Source organism: Apodemus sylvaticus, chromosome 3 (genome assembly GCF_947179515.1).
Source record: "Apodemus sylvaticus chromosome 3, mApoSyl1.1, whole genome shotgun sequence".
Classification (NCBI taxonomy): Eukaryota; Metazoa; Chordata; class Mammalia; order Rodentia; family Muridae; genus Apodemus; species Apodemus sylvaticus.
The window spans coordinates 143,658,547-143,670,741 of record NC_067474.1 but is presented as its reverse complement, the minus strand read 5'-3'; the positions used below and the strand labels follow the sequence as shown (position 1 = coordinate 143,670,741).

Sequence of the window (12,195 nt, the reverse complement as noted above, 5' to 3'; positions counted from 1 at the left end):
GAGGTCCTACAGAGTGACAGTAGTGGCGGCCACATGCAGGAAGCGCCATAAACCTCCTGATATACGCCTGGCGCTCTCCGCTGATGTTCGACAAAGAAGCAAAATTCAATTTCTTCCTGCAGGCACTAAATCCCAGGCCAGCCTCCAGGGCCTGTAACCTGCCCACGTCCTGGCTGTCACACGGATGGCTTCATCGACCGCTGTTAGAGGCCAAGCTGGCCTGGGAGAGAGGCCACAGCAAGGCCACTGGGTGCTCACTGTGCCCACGTGGGCATGACGCCAGATATTTCATGGGGGAGGCCTAAAACGTTCCCCCTGCACTGGGAGAGGCCATTGTCATAGCTCCCCTTCTAACTAACTCAGGGACACTTCCAAGTTTCAGAGAAACCATGCCCTTTGTTAATGATGCAAATCCTCAAAGATAGCGCCTGCTCCTGGGCTCTGATCTCCAACACAGGGAAAGGGAAAGGCTCTGCCCTCTTCCAATCCCACTGATGCCCTCACATGAGCCTCCTTGACTCAGCGAGACCTAAATGCATCCTTCATCCTCTCCAGGGCAGGCCAGCATTTGGGGAAACTGAGGCCCAGGGAGGCAAAGGGGCTCCCAGACCTACTCTCTCTCCCATCTATCTATCTTTAGTGTCTCTCCCGTCGGCCCCTAAATCAGCTCTCGGCTCAGCGTGGTCACCAAGCATGGAGGGTCCTGCTGGCGTGCTAGAAGCTACAGGAAGCGGGTCAGTGGAAGGTGGCCGTGACTGTGAAGCTAGGGTGGGTGTGGGAGCAGGCAGGCGCAAGGACTCCAAGAGCTTTTGCCCAGTCAGCAGGAAGTGCCAGCAGCTGGCAGCCTAGGTCCCAGAAGACATGGGCCCAGTGGGGGAGATGGGACACCGGGAGCTGAGCCAGCGTAGGCCTCGGAGGCATCCTCAGAGCTCGGGCCTCTTCACCCAAGCACACTCTTCCTCACCTCCTTCTGCCCTGACCCTGGGGTACTGCCAAAAATCATTGACCTGTGTGGGTAGGAGCACATCTCGGCTCCCTGTCTACTGCAGCCTCCAGGCAAATTTGTCAGCTCACAGTGCCAGGGTCTGCATTGGCCACTCACTCCAGCTTCGGGCTTCAGTGCACTGCTGCCCCATCTGCCTGAGATGCCTTCACTGATCCTGTGGTCTGTCTCCTTCCCACACATTCTGCAGGTCTGTGACTTGCATCTCTTCCGGGAGCTCCACTAGCCATCTAAAGGTCCCTTGCCCAGGTATCTATCTACCTCACTCTGAACTCCCTCATCTGCATCCCGCTCAAGTGAGATCTGATTTTGATGACCTTTCCATCCGGACAAGGCTGAGCACAGAGGCGACATCCGTGAATGACTCTGCAAATGGCAGGGAGCGGCCAGGATGGACACCAGCAGACACCGGCGGTCCCCTCCATGCCCCGCCCCCATCAGGGCCCTGCTCAGACTCACCATATCTCATCTCGGTGGTGAACAGGTCATTGCTGCTCCCCGAGTGTAAGTCCGCCTCAGCAGGAGGGGCTGGGCCCCCAGGCACCAGGGCATTGGACAGGGTGTGGGCAGCCGGAGGCCCCGGAGGTGTGGTGGTGGCAGGGTTGGCCCCGGCCTCCCCGGGGCAGCTACACCCAGGCTGAGCAAAGCCACAAGCCCTGCCTGCAGCCCGGCCACACTCCTCACTCCAGCGGCAGAGCACACCGCAGGTGAACTGGCTGGAGTTGTTGTTGTTGATGAGCAAAACTTCCACGAAACGGAAGGCCAGGGCCGCAGGCGCCAGCAGGCGCGGGGCCTCGGAGGGCTCAGCCGACAGGCACAGCTGCACAAAGTTCTTGTCGAAGTGCAGAAAGGTAAAGGGGCCTGAGCCGCCACACAGCTCCAGCCCCGACGCTGCCACCTCCTCCTCCTGCTCCTCCTCCGGCCGCCCCACCTCCGATTCCGCCCGGGCTGTGGCTTCCTCCGGACCAGGCCGCAGGCAGGTAAAGTTGACCAGGTAGTGGTCCAGGGGCAGCAGGCGCGGGGCAAAGTGTGTGCACACCTGCTCCTGCCTGTTGAAGCGCAGGTAGAGGGAGTACTTGGTGGGGTCCGGGTTCTCCAGGGTCCAGGAGCAGCCCGAGGCGATGGTGGGAAAGAGGTCCTGCAGCGAGAAGGCCCCGTAGAGCACGCCCGAGGCCAGGGCAGAGCAGGCACTGGGGGCAGGGTCGAAGGCCGTGGCCAGGCGCAGGGACAGAATCACAGACAGTAAGAGGGGACAGGCTGGGGTCATCCTATGTCCCTTGCCCTGTGGAAAAGAACAGAAGTCAGCGGGGGGCCTTAAGTCAGTCAACAAGTGCTCTGGGGCTCCAGTGACCCATCGCAAGTAGTGGAACCTGTGGTTCTGACCATGCTATTTTAAGTCACTTGGGACTGTCTGTGACCTTAGACGGGACAAATGACCTCTCTCTGACTTGGTTTTTCTTCCTGTAAAATGGCTGGAGCTATCCCATGGTATCCTATAAAATTTCCTTTCTTATCTCTCCAACAAGTGCAAGATGAGATAACTTAGGGGGACGGTCCAGAAGGAGGCTGGGATGCTGGTGATCTCTAAGAGTTATCAAAATCACGTACAGCCCTGCCTATTCTGCAAACCAAAGGCGTCTGGGCCTGACATCCACATCCAGTGCCATCCCTACACCCCTTGATCCTCCAGAGACACTGCTCTCAGTCACAGCGTGTCGTGATCAGCTGCGAGGAGTGCCGTGTGTAATCCAGCAGCCAAAGTGGCGGTGTTTGACAACCATTTGCTTTTTTATAAATCAGCGAGATTCAAGGTTATTCCCGGAACAATGTTCTCACTCTCTCCCTTCACTGAGCAAGAGAGGAAGGGGCGGAGTCACTGCCAGGTGCCAGGAACTGTGCCCAACCCAGCCGTTGCCCGTGGAAGACGGGATATTGCCAGCGTGGATGCCATGGGTACCGCCGCTGTGGGAATGAGGAGGGAGGTACCAGGCCTCAGCCCAGCTCAGCTACCACTTGCTGAGTGGGTAAGCCTCGCGGATCTTGATTTTCTGATCTACAAAATGGGCACAGTAATTCCCACCATAGTCCCCTCTTTCTGTCTTCTCCATAGGATTAGCTTCCAAGGCCTGCCTGGCAAAGGGCCCGCCGCTCTCGGTATGTTCTCTCAATGTCTGAAGAGTGAAGACCAGTCTCTTGACTTCCTTCCCTCAAAGTGCTATGCTCAGCTGACCACCCAGCTTTAGAGCAAATTCACTCCAGGCAGGACACATAAGACCCAAGACCCACCCAGTCAGGCCAGGAGGCTGCAACTACCTTCCCACCCATCAGACCAGCAGAGACCCACTGACCGCTCCCACCCGGACTCTACCCCACTGCCTCCAGACAGCCCGGCGCAAATCCAGATCTGCCTCGCTTCCAGTCCAAGCCTAACGTGGCCACACAGCCTCTGTCCTCTCTGCCACCACACAGTCCATGGGACTACACAGACCCATAGATCTTGGAGCTTCCATGTTAAAGAAAAATACAAGGCTACCTACTCAAGATCACATGAAAGTGAACTAATTAGAACTGGAATTCAGAGCCGGGCGGTGGTGGCGCACGCCTGTAATCCCAGCACTCTGCGAGGCAGAGGCAGGCGGATTTCTGAGTTCGAGTCCAGCCTGGTCTACAGAGTGAGTTCCAGGACAGCCAGAGCTATACAGAGAAACCTTGTCTCGAAAAAACCAAATCCAAAAAAGAAAAAAAAAAAAAAAGAAAAGAAAAAGAACTGGAATTCAGGACCTCGGCCAGGCCCATGATCTGCCCCCTCTACACTCCCTACACTCTCGCCCCCACCCCAGAACTTTTTGCTTATGCTCTCCCTTAGCTTGTTGCTTGGGATTTGGGACAAGCGACACACCACAGGACAGCCCACAGGTGTGGCTAGGTTTTCCTAAAAAATACAGCTATCCCCTAGGGACAAATTTCCCCAGGACTGTTCTAAATAGGAGCAAGGGACAGAAATTAGAGCCCCAGTGGTCCAAGTCTGCTGCAGCATACACAGAGTTCCAAATGCTACTTTCCCACATGGGGCACATCTGAGCCAGGCCCTAGCCCCATCATACACATCCACTGTCCTTCCCCAACCATCGGGGAAAGGAAGGAGGCCAGACAGCACCAGGCTCGCTCACTGAAGAGGAGCTTCCTCTCTCTCCTCCAAAGACCAACAGAAGCCAGAACAGGCTGTCTCTGCCCTACTCTCCTCTGCAAGGCTCAAAAAGACGCCGGAGCCCTGGCCTTCCCTCCTGCAATCATGCCTGTCCCAAAGTGTTCAGCCCGCCCAGGCTGCTGCGGCAACCAGCGGAGCTGGCAGAGGGTGATGAGTGACATCCAATCCCCCCTGCTGCCCCCAATTATTTTTAAGCAGGCTGCAAAATTCAGGCCATGGCTGCAGCTCAGTAGAGGGGAGGTGGGGGCTCATTATAACTGGCCTCCCCTCCCCCACATAGAGCAAGGCAGGGAACCTCTTCCCCATGTATATATGCCTCAACAGACTTAGGCTTCAACAGACTTAGGTCCAGAGGCATATACATGCTCAAAAGCATGCATGCATGGATATATGTGTGTGCGTGTGTGTATATGTGTATATATATATATAATGTATATGTATATATGTATATATATGCTTTTACAGTATTCTCCATATGAATAGGCACACATGCATGCAGATCTGTGACAAGCACAGCAGTATGACCTCATATATACATGGGCGTGCACATACCACACAAAACAATCAGACCACTGCATACAGAGATGCATCTATTCCCACGTGTGGACACACACAGGGGCTTGGCCCTGTGACTCGGTAGATGACAGTTAATTGGGTTGGACTGTCCTTGGGTGAGACTCCCATGGCTCCCTCCCTGTGTCAGCTGGGACATGACAGAGCCCTGGTCCCACCTCCTGGACCTCGGCTACTCCCACTTCATCAAGAAACACTAATCCAAACTGGTCCTTGCCAAGGTCTGGCTTCTCCAGAAGGGAGCCACCTGCACACACTGGCCCGCTCCCACATCCACTTAGTCTCCTTCAGACACCGCATACCCAGTCCAGGATTCTACCCCGTCCTCAGGGTATGGTCTCCATTGCTCCATAGCTCCTGCTTCAAAGAGAGACTGAGGCTGAGAGAAGGTATTTTACCTTCCTACCCTTCACACTAAGGTAAAGACTCAACTGGAGCTGGGTCACAGCCAGGACCTTATTCAACATCTTCCTGAAGTGTGCGGTGGTGGCCTGCCCTCCTGGAGACACTGACCCTGAGCCCACACCCAGGAAAAAAGACTTGGGAGGAATCAAGTGATTACCGTCCATGCATAGATAACTAGGCCTCAGTTTCCCTCTCTGGGGAATACAGTGTCACCACTACCCTTGGAATGGCATATGCCTTCTCCTCAGCCTCCCTAACTCACAGCCTGGCCCACCACAAGCGATGAGCTCTCTCTCTGTTCCTGGTCCCTTAGAACTGTGCTGATATTCATCTTGTCTGAGGTCTGGATTCCTGCACCAGGGGACGCTTTTTGGGTTAATCCAAAAGTAGCATTGTCACCTCAGAGTTCAGGATGGCCACAGACCCTCTCAAGGTACAAGTGCTAGAAAATAGAGAGACCAAGGTCAGCTCTAAGGCAGAACTTTCTGGGTCAAACAAGGTTGGTGGAGATGGCCAAAAGGCTTCAGGACTTTCCTTAACTGAGAGGGTATAGTAGTTGCCTGGAGCCATCTTTCTCAGGGACCAAGTCCTCAGCTAAGCACCCCCAGAATTCCCAGGAGTTCCTCTCTGCCTAGGTTCAGAGAGAATGACGGATTCTGGAAGCCCCCGCAGACCTGCCCAGCCTCGGGCCTCCATTCTGCACCAAAGGCAGCTGGAGTGGAAGGTGAAGAGCCGAGGGGGTGGGGCACCTCCAGGCCGGCTACCCCGGTTGTCCCCTGGATCAGATCGACTCTTGTCTACAGGGAGACAAGATGTGAGCTTGGACACTGGGCAGGGAGGGAGTCGAGAGGCCTGGCCTTGGACGGGGGAGGGGCGACTAGCGGGGAAGGGGGCGCGGCGACGCGCACATCCGTCGCGTTTATCCACCTGGCAGCTCCAATTCACGCGCCCGTCACTCATCCTCAGCCTCATCCGTGCCTGCCACGGGGCCTCCGGGTCTCCCGCCCGTGCTTCGAGCTGGGGGCAGGGTGCTCGGGGACCCCTCTCCAAGAGCTCTGGCTCCCAAGGAGGCGCACACCTTCCATCCAGCCTCTCGAGCTAGGGGGCGGGACCGAAGGAGCCGGCGACCCGGGTGAGGCCTTCCTGGACCGGGTGACAGAGAGGGTCACAACGGAGGCCTGCCGCAGACACCGAGAGAAAGGCTGGCCTAGCCGACTGGGATGAGGGGCGGCCCCCGGGGGCGGGGGCGTGCGGGTGGCAGGGGAGGGGGCGGTGACTCAGCCGCCCTCCGCCCGCCTCCCCGGAACTTTGCAGCAGCTGGAGCGGTTGCTACAGGAACGGAAAGCTTTTGTTCCCCGGTGTCAGGGCTGCCCCGGCGGGAGGATAGCTCAGAAGCTGCCACTCCCCGCTAGAACCCAGGTCCAGCCACACCGCCAGAAGACGAATAACCAACCAGAAAGCACGGGTTCGTAGCTCTTTCCTCCTACCAGCCCTTCACTGAAGCACTCACGTCAATGCTAGGCTTCTCCAAACTCCACAGCTCTCACGCCAGGTTGCCCCTAACTCTGACCTGCAGCGCTAAGAAACCTGGAAAGTTCCTGACGATATCTGAGCCCCAAGGGTTGGGAAGAGGGAAAGGCTCTGTATGTCAGAGCGGCTGGTTCTCCATGTGGGCCACCTCTAATGGACTGCCTGCCTTTGGGCGCCTTGCCTCAAGTCTCTATACGGATACCACTCCCCTAGCCTGTATACGTTAGACCTAAGAGCCCTGGGATTGGCCTTCACTGTTACCCCTGTGGCCAGGGAGGATCCAGATGTTGCAGAGCCTGGGAGGACGGGTCAAAAACTAACAGTCACAGGTTCCCTGGACCCTTGGGGGTTAGACGGGCGAAGGTACTTTCTGTCTTTATTCTTCTGAAGGTTAGAGTGAAGAAAATAGACCTCCTTTTATGCTCCTCCTCAGGATTAGCAGTCGGGAGGGACCTGACCTTGGCTTTGATGGGAAACAGCACAAGACGTCATCATGAGTATTGATAGATGTCACACACCTCACAGTACAATCTGATTCCATTTCCCAACAACTATATGGGGTATAGGGCAGTGGTCATTGACCCACTTTATAGGGGGTCAACTGAGGCTCGGAAAGGTTAGGTAGTGTGGCCAGATCACACAGGTTTTGAACCCAGACCACCCCGATCAAAAGCTGAGTCTCAGCTACTTACCTTCAAAAACTGAGGCTTGGGAGGGAGGGAGGAGAGCTGAAACTAACTAGACCCTCCCTTTGTGTTACAGAAATACCCACCACTGACACACACCCAAAATGAGACCTGTCCCTTTCAGAAGAGAAAGAGGAGAGGGGGCAGAACGAGGTAGTGAGGAGGGAGGCAGAAGAAGATCACCTCAGCCAGTCTTGGTCCCTGCCCTTCCCAAAACAGCACCAGGGTGTCACTGCTGACCCCGACTCCCCAGGTGTCTGCTCTGTCCCTGAGTCAGGTGGGTTTGTTCACAGCCTTCTCCATGCCCAAGCCAGATAGAGTCCACCTTTGCCCCTCTTTTGTGAGGTATGTAATGGGGGGAGGGGGACAGACAGAAGCTCCCTAGGGACACCTACTCAAGCCCAAGAAGCAACCAGACCATTCCGAAAAGCAGGTTCGGTCGAGCTGCGCCTGGTGCTCAAAGGGTTCCTGACTTGCTGTTGGGATGAGCCTTCCCTCGTCCACCATCCCTCTCCCTCCCCAAAGCACAGACATAGCCTTACAACCAGGGGTGTTTGGGCACCTGGCCTCGCCCACCAACCTCAGCTCCCCAGGGACTTCCCAGCGTCAGTCCCGCAGGCACCCAACGAACGCTCGGGTTGCGGAAACCCGGGGTTGTCCGCGCGAGCAGGGGCGGTGGGTCTCGGGCTGCGGGCAGGGGGCGCCAGAGGACGCCCAGGGGCCGGGCAGGCAGCTGGCAAGGCGGGCAGGCGGGCGGCATCTCTCGGTCCGGGCGCCCCTCCCCCCGCGGGCAACAGACTGGTCGCCCGTTCTGCACTAGCCGTGGCGCGGAGGATTTCCCGCGGCTGTGCCCTCGGACCAAGCCGACTGCAGGAGTGGCCGCCAACTTCACAGCCTCCAGCCCCCCAAATCATGCCAGCCCCCAGGGTTGCAGGAGAGTGCGTCTGGTGCCTGGCTCTGAGACCAGTGGTGGGAGGATAGGAATTGGGGGGGCGGGTGTCCGGCCAAAGACAAACGCGGGAGTCGGATGCGGGTCCGATGGAGATCTCGGCCTGGGGGAAAGGGGCTTGGAGGAGCAAGGGGGACACGGCCCCAATTCCAGGCTGAGGGGGAGGGGACTTGCAGCAGAGATTGGAAAGGGAAGGCGGGACTCTGGGCAGATATGGGGGGAAGGGGCACTCGGGGCAGAAATAGAGGGGAAGCATGGTCGCCGTGCAGGCGCGGGGGAGGGCAGTAGCAGACACGGTTGGGGACCGGAACGACTCAGGGCAGAGTGGAGGAGAGGTTCAGAGTCCCGCGGCCAGACTAGGAGGGGAGATGGGGGAGGGGGACAGTGGAGCTGCAGGTTGGAGAGGGGGTTCAAATCAAGACCGGGGGCGCACTGCTGGGATCTTGGCCGAGACAGGGCAAGACTCGCGACAGCAGTGTGGCAGTCTGGGTCAGGATTCTAAAGGTGGGGGGACTTTGACATAGACGACAAGGGGTCGGTTCAGGCTGGGGGAGGGGGTAGAGAAGGGGTTCGCGAGAGACCAAAGGGGCTTCGGCCCCGGGCTTGGGAATCCCTCCTAAGACGGGGGTTGGGTGAGCTCTGGGCAGACTCTGTTCGGGCCGGAGGAGAATTACCGAAGACGGGCTCACGGAGCACCCCGAGTGCAGGCACTCGGGACCGCGCGCGAGGGTTCGGTGCGGGGCCGGCCGGGGTCTGGGGCCGAACACTCACCTGGGCGCCGTCAGCAGCAGGAGCGGGGGCCGGCGCTGGTGGAGGCGGCCGCGGGGCGCAAGTTTGCCATCCCTAAGGCGGGGGCCGGGCCGGGCGCAGGGCAGCTCGCCGCAGCCGCGCCGAGGCCCGAGGCTCCCGCTCCGCCGAGCGGCGGGTGCAGAGCGAGCGCCGCGGAGCTGCACGGGGCGGGCGGGCGGGCGCCGGGCCGGGCGCGGGCTCCTGCCGCCGCCGCCTCCTCGCCGCGCCGCCCCCCGCTCCCCGCCCCGAGCACCACCCGCGCCGCGCCGCGCGCCGCCTCCTATTCGCGGGCGGCGGCCGCAGCCCCAGCCTCTGATCGCCGGTGCCGCATCCTCCTCTCTGCCTCCCAGCGCCGCCGCTACCACCGAACCGGATTCCTCCGGCCGCTCCGGCCGCTGCCCGCAGCGCGCGCCGGGCCGAGTGACGGCCGAGGCGGGACGCGGCGCCTGCGCGGGCCGGGCCCGGGAGGGGGCGCGCGCCGGGCCGGGCGCGAGGAGCCGCGGGAGAAGGGGCGGGGGGGGGGGCGGGGGCGACGCGCGCCGCCTCCTGTTAAAGGGGGAGCAGCGCCAGCCGAGCCAAGCGCGCCCTCCCCCTCCCCACCCTGGGCCCCAGGCGCCGGCGCGGGAGAAGCCCGGGGTAAGCCCCCACCCTGCCTGTGACCGCCTGGACTGCAGAGTGAACCTTTCGGTGATACCCCTCCAGCGATACCCCAGGCCAGTGGCGTCTAGCGCAGCCAGGGTCTCCCGAGCTGTGGAGGCTAAAGCGTTTTCAACCCCCTCCCCAATATGCAGTGCATATTGCGTGTCCCTGTGCTTGCAGGTGCCGCTCAAGCACTGAACTTTACATATGCATACAGGTGCCCTGCGTGTGCACTGCAATATTGCCTGGCTGGGTACATGCAAATGCTGCACCTATGTATTGACATGCGCTCAGGTCCTGAATGCATGCTGCTTTCTCCATGTGCCTTAAGAATACTGTATGTGTAGAAGCTCACAGGTGCCACATGTGTGTAGCATGCTAGGGGTAACTCGTATGTAGAAGCAATACACATACCCCCGCAGCGTGGCATGTTTACTGCATATTCTGGTGTTCATCGCTGTGATATTGTATGTCCCTAGGCACGGGGATGCTACACGTGTGCAGCATGTTACATGTTTTCCCCAAGTCTCTTCTCCCACAAGTGCCTTTCTCTGTGCCAGGGGCGCCCCCATGTTGCATCTGTTTGTGTAGAAGCCACAGAGATGCACAGACCCACCCCATCCTGGCACTGTGCCCAGGAACAGTTGGGTGGAGCCTCTAAGCCCACACGGCTCAGGCGGTACCCGGAGAGATGTCCCCGGCTCAGGGCTCTGGTCAGGCTGTTTGTGGCGTGGTCATGTCGCCACCAGGAAGGTGGGCCGACTGGGGACACATCACAGCAGCCAAAACAAGTAGGTTAATCCGATGACTGTGGGTAGAGGAGCCAGCAGGGGGCAGCTTTGAGACGAGGGTGGAATGACTTCCGGACATACTTGGGAAGGTTCACTCACATGGTGGGGGGGAGCAGTCCTGTAAGGACAGGTGGTCCACGGCCCATTCATTTTAACTTCACCTTTCCCCTTGATAACTCGGCTTTTGTTGCCTACAGACTGTGGCAAGGTGAGAAAAGCCCACCTCTTCCCAGAGGAGTTACCAAAAAGAGGCAAAGAGAACTTCTCCTGTCCCTTCCCTCTGTCCCTCCCCCTAAAGCAGTCCTGGTGACATTTGTTGTGAGTGATTGGGAGAGATTATCGACTTTAATGGAAGGAGGTAATAAGGGGCGATGAAGGAATCTCACCTGTCACCTTAAGGGAATTTATGACGCTGTGTGAAGCAGGGAGGCGGTCTGGGCTCACACCTTCCCTTTTCCTGTGGGAGCCTGAGAAGGCCGATACCTTGGGCCTCTCACTGGCAGGCAGAGCTCCTACATTCTTCATAGGCATCTTCAAACATACCCTGGCATAGTCAGAAGGCTCCGCTAGCAGTGTGAGAGTTGAGCCAGGCAGGCCTTGCTATCTGAAGGCATTGATAGCCCCCAGACACAGCAGGAAATCCTAGGCTCCTTCCTTACTTGACTACTGTGAGAAGCAACAGAGTGGCTGGAGTTGGGAACTTTGAGGAAGAAGACAAAAGTGGAGAACATGATCAGGACATGGACTGCTCACAAGGATGCAAGGACCAACCTTTGGAAGTCCCTACAATGTTCTTCCAGAGCTCCAGCTCCTTCCTCTCCTACCGGGAGCCCATCTCCCTCTTTTTGAATATTCATGATTATTTGCATGCTAGAGACCTAGCACTGAGAGAAACACAGGCAGGTCTCTTACAGATGTGCTGCAGCTGGATCTCTAAAGCCACCCTCTTCCTCTGCTCTGAGAGATCCAGCTGGGTAAGGGGTGCCGGGAGGGGCAGCCTCCAGAGAGACAGGGAAGTTATTTATCTGTTTCTCTGTTCCTTAGTAGTCTCCAGACTTCTTGACCTCCTGACCTATGGAAATGGTGGTGGGCCATGAGGAGGGACTTAAGGAGCAGCCTCAGAAGGAGAAGCTAGGTAAACTGGGTGGAGACAGCAGGAGTTGTCAGGGGTTGTACAGAAGCTGCCTGGACTCGGGCAGATGTTGGGAAGGCCCTCCCTACACGAGGGCTTCCCCCACCTGCTTTCCCAGGAGCCCCTGCCCTTGCAGACTCACTCTGGTGATAATGCCACCCGCCTGCCTGCCTGCCTGCCTGCTTGCTTGCCCGCCCAGGAGGACTTGGAGTAATTACAAATTGTTTCCATATTCAAATCCAGCTGGTTGAAGAGAAATTACTTCTCTGAACAGCCCAGGCGGGGGTGAGAAAAATGCATCTTAGCCCCAGGAGGGACCCCCACCCCCTCCAGGGAGCCTGAGGCTGAGACAAGCTGGGAAGAGACACCTTCCAGAGCTCAATCACGGAGGGCGTGAGCAGAGTGAAGGGCCACCCCCTGCATCTTACACTCTGGGCAAAGGACAGTGACCTCAGCTCTGTGTCCCGTGAGAGTCTGCTCTGGAACCTCT

The 12,195-nt window shown here is 58.2% G+C and overlaps 2 protein-coding genes across 5 annotated transcripts in view; one reads left to right on the top strand and one right to left on the bottom strand.

Annotated features, from left to right (window-relative positions):
- The window catches only part of Adgrb2 (adhesion G protein-coupled receptor B2), a 38,086-nt gene extending 28,812 nt beyond the window's left edge, over positions 1–9,274 (bottom strand). For 3 of the 4 annotated variants that reach the window (XM_052177495.1, XM_052177493.1, XM_052177494.1), the window contains exons 1-2: positions 9,126–9,274; positions 1,463–2,285 (exon numbers count right to left, since the gene is read on the bottom strand). In XM_052177495.1, coding sequence (XP_052033455.1) covers positions 1,463–2,270 — 808 coding nt within the window. In that variant the 5' untranslated portion in view covers positions 2,271–2,285; positions 9,126–9,274. Of the gene's footprint in view, positions 1–1,462; positions 2,286–9,125 lie in introns of those variants that run through there. The other variant, XM_052177496.1, reaches the window with a different exon arrangement.
- LOC127680375 (translation initiation factor IF-2-like) lies at positions 8,609–9,802 on the top strand. The gene is made up of 2 exons (XM_052175848.1): positions 8,609–8,750; positions 8,976–9,802. The coding sequence occupies exons 1-2, from the start codon at positions 8,609–8,611 to the stop codon at positions 9,800–9,802; spliced, it is 969 nt and encodes a 322-aa protein (XP_052031808.1).
- The last annotated feature ends 2,393 nt before the right edge of the window (positions 9,803–12,195 follow it).